Source organism: Homarus americanus, unplaced genomic scaffold (assembly GCF_018991925.1).
Source record: "Homarus americanus isolate GMGI-L3 unplaced genomic scaffold, GMGI_Hamer_2.0 scaffold38048, whole genome shotgun sequence".
Classification (NCBI taxonomy): domain Eukaryota; kingdom Metazoa; phylum Arthropoda; class Malacostraca; order Decapoda; family Nephropidae; genus Homarus; species Homarus americanus.
Genome location: NW_024723151.1, coordinates 5,513 through 13,049, shown reverse-complemented (window position 1 = coordinate 13,049; position 7,537 = coordinate 5,513). Strand labels below are relative to the sequence as shown.

General features: G+C 37.3%; 1 protein-coding gene across 1 annotated transcript; it reads left to right on the top strand.

Annotated features, from left to right (window-relative positions):
• Positions 1–1,729: 1,729 nt before the first annotated feature.
• LOC121863360 lies at positions 1,730–6,567 on the top strand (the record flags this gene model as incomplete). The annotated part of the gene is made up of 2 exons (XM_042361978.1): positions 1,730–2,125; positions 6,469–6,567. Coding segments are annotated over 2 exons (488 nt in total), but the record flags the coding sequence as incomplete, so codon positions are not given.
• Between the last annotated feature and the right edge of the window lie 970 nt (positions 6,568–7,537).

The window sequence follows — 7,537 nt, the reverse complement described above, 5'->3', positions numbered from 1 at the left end:
AACCGCGTTAAGTGAATAACAGAACATATGGGATTAATTCCAATAGAGACTGGCCAGACCCCCAAACTCTACTTATTCCGACACAATACCTATGTTCTAGTAAAAATAACATCTTAATTTTATGATGGTACATGCACACAATTAATACTTAAGAGAAATAGAGAAATACAGTCGCCAAGTTAATGTCCATTCAAATAATGGACTCAACTCCCTCCCCCTCTCACACTACACTGCCGGCTCTTCCCTCTCTGAGAAATTTTGGGGGGAAAACCATTAAATTTTAATAAATGATACCTCAAACTAAAGTTAGGATAATATAATTGACATTGCTAGATTCCTTGTAAGACCAGGAATATTTTGAATACAAATGTCATATATTTTGCACAAAAAATAACATATTTACTCAGAGTAAACATTATATCTAATATTTGTATGTCTAATGCAAAATCTATGATGTTCATATTCAAAATGATCATCATATTGTAAGGATTCCAGAAATGTAAATTATATTCTGGCCGGGTAATTTGTATGAATTTTATGAGGTAAAACAGGCAGGCAGGCAGGCAGGAGGGTGGCGGGTGGGGTGAATCTAAAAATAGCGTCTCGAGCCGGACACTCTGCGCGTATACGTGGAAAAAACCCGTGTTAAGTGAAAGTTCGGCTCTGGCGAGGCACCGCGTATACGTGAAATCGCGCTAAGCGAAACCGCGTTAAGCGGGGTATTACTGTATGTATATATATATATATATATATATATATATATATATATATATATATATATATATATATATATATATATATATATATATATATATGTATGTATGTATGTATGTATGTATGTATGTATGTATGTATGTATGTATGTATGTATGTATGTATGTATGTATGTATGTATGTATGTATGTATGTATGTATGTGTATGTATGTATGTATGTATGTATGTATGTATGTATGTATGTATGTATGTATGTATATGTATGTATGTATGTATGTATGTATATATATATATATATATATATATATATATATATATATATATATATATATATATATATATATATATATATATATATATATATATATATATATATATATATATATACACATACATACATACATACACACACAGTGGGGTATGCTATAACGAACGGATCCTACTACGAATATGCCTATAACGAACTGTTTTACCTATAAAATTGAGAATGCTATAACGAACGAAACTCCTACAACGAACATTATTTAATTTTTTTTTTTTTCTAATTTATTGTTTTTTTATTACAAATATTAATGATATTCTTTATTTCAGGGGTTTAGATGCATATTTATGCACTTTTTTACAATTTTTAAAATTTTATATTATATTTTTCAGTGTTAAGTGGTTGTATTTGGGGGCCTGGAACGGATTAATCCTATAACGAACGAATGCTATAACGAACAAGGTTCTAGAACCAATTAGATTCGTTATAGCATACCCCACTGTACCACAAAATTGGAGAAATAGTAAGCAAAAATCGCGTTATAGCAAACAAGCGTTCGCGTTATACAAATATCGTTCCTAATTCATAAATCGCGTTAGAGCAAATTCGCGTTATCAAAACACGCGTTATAGCAGAACTCACTGTGTATATAAACATACAGTGGTCCCTCGGTTAACAAGCGCCTCGGTTAACAAGATTTCGTGTTGGTTGAAACCTTTGTTATCAATAACCTAATGATGATGTGCTTACAGACCTTGGTGTAACACGAAGAGATTGGCTCGAGCAACTGAGAAGCCAGAATAAGTTCAGGAGACAAAATGGTGATGGAATGACTAATTCAAGATGTTTGGTGCAAGATGTTGCTGAGAGAGAGAGAAGTATAATAGAAGAACAAGGAAAGAGAGAAAGAGGTGATGAGCATGATTCAGGTCAGATTATGGCTGACAGATTACCCACAGTAGCAGGAGTGACCAACAAGAGTGTAGTATTGGCTGGCAATAAGGAAACAATGGAGATGGAAGAAATAGGAAGCAGACAAAACAAGGTCAAGGTGTCATCTCCACGCACACCAAAACAGGAGCCCAGGTCACCATTTTCTCTGTTACAAGACTTAAACTTCATTACACCCAGACTTGAATTACAAAAAGGTAGGACCATTAACCTATACAGTATGCTTACAGTAAGTTAACACTTCAGGCTATCAAATGGATTCTTCAAGATTTCAAATTGAACCAATAAAGCTTTTAATTCAACTCCAGCATTCAAATTGATGGCTTTAAAATTTGATATTGACTCCAGATTTCAAACTCCAAGATTAATTTAAAAATAAAGTAACTAAGTATGAAATCCCATCTTATGATTGAGTTGAAGAAACTTGTGATGTGTTATCCAGGTATCAGGACAACTGCCCCCAGACAATTCCCCCACCATGAAGTTGTTGGTGTAATGGTGGTGAAGTTAGCTATGATGAAGTTGGTGATGGTGAAGTTTAGTGACGGTGAGGAAGTTTAGTGATAGCGAAGTTAGTGATGGTGTTGATGGTAAATTTTGTGATTGTGATGGAGATGTTAGTGATGGTGGTGATTGCAAAGTTTAGTGATGGTGGTGATGAAGTTCGTGATGGTGATGATGGTAATGAAGTTAGTGATGGTGATGATGGTGTAGTTGGTAAAGGTGATGGTAGTGGAGAAGTTGATGATGAATTTAGTGAAGGTGATGGTAAAGATGATGATGATGCTGAAGTTAGTGATGGTGAAGATGGTGACGATGAAGTTGGTGATGGTGAAGTTAGTGATGATGGTGATGGTGAAGTTGGTGATGATGGTAAAGTTAGTGATGGTGATGATGATGAAGTTGATGGTAATGTAATGAGACACATTAATAAATACAGTATATATATGTTACTAGATTGTGAAGTGAAGAAAGTTTGGTAGCGTGGCCGATTAGTTATTTACACTTGGAATTATATTCGAAGGGGAAAACTCTTTAAACACCAATACAGCTATTTATTAGTTAACTGAATGACAACGACACATTAATAAATCATTACATCTAAGTTACTAGACAATGACTCGGACACAAACATGAAATGGATACACTTCCCACAGTAAGAAACTCGCCCTTGGATCGCTCTGACAATGACTCACTTGTTAGCTGAGGGAGGCCCAGCTGCTGGGGAAGGTTTGCTGGTGTTGCTGGACTCTGTCTCCTTTGAGAGACTCTGCTAGATGGGGCTCGGTGCTGGAAAGGGAAGTCTCCCTCTGTACCTCGACTAGTGACGAGCGTGTCTTCTTCTGAGTTCTGTCTCTGGGAAGGAGCTGCAGCTCTTTATATTGGTGGTGACAAGCCGAAGATGTCGTCACTAATCTGGGTGTGTCTGGCCAGGTGACATGTGTACTGGCTGGAGGGTAGCGTCCTGAGTAACTAGGTCATGTCACCAGGTTAGCTAATGATGCGGCGGTGAGACTTCTGGTTCATTGTGACCGTGACCTCTCTTGGGTCAGGTCTTAATCTCACTTTAATTACAAAGGGTGGGTCAACTTAGGAGGGTGTACACACCTGTGCTTCCGGTCACTGCTATGGGTGTTGTTCTTGTTCTGGGCTTTAAGTTATGGTCTGATAAACAATCATTACAGTGATGGCGGTGAAGTTGTTTATGTGGTGATGGTGAAGTTAGTGATGGTGAAGTTGATGGTGAATTTAGTGATGGTGATGACGTTGTTGGTCTGATGAAGGTGAGTTGGTGATTGATGGTGAATTTGGTGATTGTGATGGTTAAGTTAGTGATGGTCCTGATGGTGAAGTTAGTGATGGTGAAGTTGGTGATGGTATAGTTTAGCAATGTTGGTGATGAAGTTAGTGATGGTGATGATGGTGAAGTTAGTGATTGTGGTGGTGATGATGGTGAAGTTAGTGATGTTGATGCTGGTGATGATGGTGATGGTGAAGTTGGCAATAATAATAATGGTGAATTTAAGGATGGTGATGATGGCAAAGTTGGTGATGGAGATGATGGTGAAGTTGGTGATGGTTTTGATGGTGGTGATAAAGTTGATGAAGATGGTGATGATAATGAAGATAGTGATGATGGTGAAGTTGGTGATGATTGTGATGACTATTGGACAAAGGAAGGATGCAAGCTTACACATTTGTCCCCTTAGTCATAAAATAGGATGTCTTCAAGCCTTCGTCCACAATATGAACTAATGATTCGAGAGATTTTGTACCAGCTAGGAGGATGTAAGTGTGTGGTGTGTTGGTAGTAATAGGATGGAGGATGTCAAGTGTGTGGTGTGTTGGTAGTAATAGGATGGAGGATGTCAATGTGTGGTGTGTTGGTAGTAATAGGATGGAGGATGTCAAGTGTGTGGTGTGTTGGTAGTAATAGGATGGAGGATGTCAAGTGTGTGGTGTGTTGGTAGTAATAGGATGGAGGATGTAAGTGTGTGGTGTGTTGGTAGTAATAGGATGGAGGATGTAAGTGTGTGGTGTGTTGGTAGTAATAGGATGGAGGATGTCAAGTGTGTGGTGTGTTGGTAGTAATAGGATGGAGGATGTCAAGTGTGTGTTGTGTTGGTAGTAATAGGATGGAGGATGTCAAGTGTGTGGTGTGTTGGTAGTAATAGGATGGAGGATGTCAAGTGTGTGGTGTGTTGGTAGTAATAGGATGGAGGATGTCAAGTGTGTGTTGTGTTGGTAGTAATAGGATGGAGGATGTCAAGTGTGTGGTGTGTTGGTAGTAATAGGATGGAGGATGTCAAGTGTGTGGTGTGTTGGTAGTAATAGGATGGAGGATGTCAAGTGTGTGGTGTGTTGGTAGTAATAGGATGGAGGATGTCAAGTGTGTGGTGTGTTGGTAGTAATAGGATGGAGGATGTCAAGTGTGTGGTGTGTTGGTAATAATAGGATGGAGGATGTCAAGTGTGTGGTGTGTTGGTTGGTATGGGATGGAGGATGTCAAGTACTGTTCCTCTATACAGTACTCCCTCTTTATCGACGGATTTTTTATCGACGGTTTCGATTATCGACGGATTATTTAGCCGGATTTTTATTTTGAACTGTGCTTGATATAATACATTCACGGAAATGTAATATTTTTGCTAAAATGACGTATGTATTACAGTGGAAAGTGGGATCAAATCGTGACGAAAACAATGACTTGCGCTTTCTTTCGTTCAAAAGATGTTACCGTAATCACTTTTCGAATGGTTTAGTTAAAAAACTGTTGTATTGTATTACAATAATATCCTAATTGACTTGAATAAATATTACGATACCATATTTCTGAATATTTTCATTAAAATCCATCAAAATCATTTTCCTTGTCATCGTCTGCAGCACCAAACAGCTTCTCCCAGTCCTCTCCTTGAACAGGGCTAGAGGCTACGTGTTTTTCGAATCGTTTTCAGTTAAAAAATTATTACATCACACGTATATTTTACCTAAACTGCGCCTGAATGAATATATTCTCGGAAATAAATAGTAGTTTTGCTGAAACGTGACGTATTTCAATGTAAAATAGGATAAAATACATGACGAAAACAAAAGACTTTACCTAACCTTCCAATGTTCTTGAGATGTTACTCGTTTTTTTAATAGTTTTCGGTTAAAATTCTGTTATATTACAATGATATTCTATTCATACTGTGCTTGATATAATACATTCACGGAAATGTAATATTTTTGTTGAAATGACGTATGTATTACAGTGGAAAGTGGGATCAAATCGTGACGAAAACAATGACTTGCGCTTTCTTTCGTTCAAAAGATGTTACCGTAATCACTTTTCGAATGGTTTAGTTAAAAAACTGTTGTATTACAATAATATTCCCTCCTAATTGACTTGAATAAATACTTGAATGGAAATATACAATATTTTTGTTGAAACTACCCGCGTTTCAGTGTAAAGTGTTGTAATAATAAATGGTAAACAATTTGCCTTGGGCATCCGGATTTTTGGACTTTTACTGTACTGTACACTGTTTTGTTTACTGTAAGGACCGATGTTCACTTCAATAAATGAAATCGTAAGTTTGCTAGTATTTTTGTCCACTTATTATATTATTATTTATACACTATTATTTAAGGTTATGTGTAAAGGAAACGCATTAATGCTTAAAGGTACATTTATTCAACATATGCTAATAATAGTTAGAAAAATTACGTAACCACGGTATCGACGGTTTCTTTATCGACGGCCGTTTACAGAACGTAACCCCCGTCGATAAAGAGGGAGTACTGTACTGGTAATACATAATTCATCAGCTCCTTCCCCGCCATGGCCACCTCTACTTGTTGTGGTTTTTAGTTAGGTAAATTTTAAAGCTTTGTATCTTCATTCATTTGACCCTTTTCTGCATGAACTACTCGGTTGGATAAATGTTTGCCCTTATCTAACTGAGAAATATTTTGTTCACATAAAGCATGTGGTTTGGCATTGAGCTGTTTACATATTGATTATTATATTAAATGTTCTCTTGAACATTTCCAGGTGACAACGGAACACCAAATACGTCCCGTGCATCGTCGTTGTTTAGTCCAACTGTACCCATTTCAGAGGTTTACTCAACTGGGAAAACGTAAGTTATTTATAGCAAATAATATGAAAAACCTGTAGAATATAACACAATAATAATTCACCTGTTTGACATTGTGTAAAATATAAAATGCTTTTATGTAATGTGAGAATGGGATGTTGCTGATTCAAAAACTACATTATTCTACTTAGTCTAAGTTGTATCTTGAGTAAAAGACAATTTACCTTTACAGTACATGTGTGTTGGTAAAGTGTGTTGTGTGTTGGTAACTTGTGTTGTGTGTTGGTAACTTGTGTTGTGTGTTGGTAAAGTGTGTTGTGTGTTGGTAACTTGTGTTGTGTGTTGGTAACGTGTGCTGTGTTGGTAACTTGTGTTGTGTGTTGGTAACGTATGCTGTGTGTTGGTAACTTGTGTTGTGTGTTGGTAACTTGTGCTGTGTGTTGGTAACTTGTGTTGTGTGTTGGTAATGTGTGCTGTGTGTTGGTAACTTGTGCTGTGTTGGTAAAGTGTGTGTGTTGGTAACTGTGTTGTGTGTTGGTAACTTGTGCTGTGTGTTGGTAACTTGTGTTGTATGTTGGTAACGTGTTGTGTGTTGGTAACTTGTGTTGTGTGTTGGTAACTTGTGTTGTGTGTTGTAACTTGTGTTTGTGTGTTGGTAACTTGTGTTGTGTGTTGGCAGTGTGCTGTGTTGGTAACTATGTTGTGTGTTGGTAACGTGTTCTGTGTGTGCTGGTAACTTGTGTTGTGTGTTGGTAACGTGCTGTGTTGGTAACTTGTGTTGTGAGTTGGTAACGTAAGGTGTGTTGGTAACGTGTGCTGTGTATGTAACTTGTGTTGTGTGTTGAACTGTGCTGTGTTGGTAACTTGTGTTGTGTGTTAGTAACTTGTGTGTTTGCAACGTGTGCTGTGTGTTAGTAACTTGTGCTGTGTGTGTTGCAACTTGTGCTGTGTTGGTAACTTGTGTTGTGTGGGTAACTTGTGTTGTGTGTAGTAACGTGTGCTGTTTGTTTGGTAAGGTGTTGT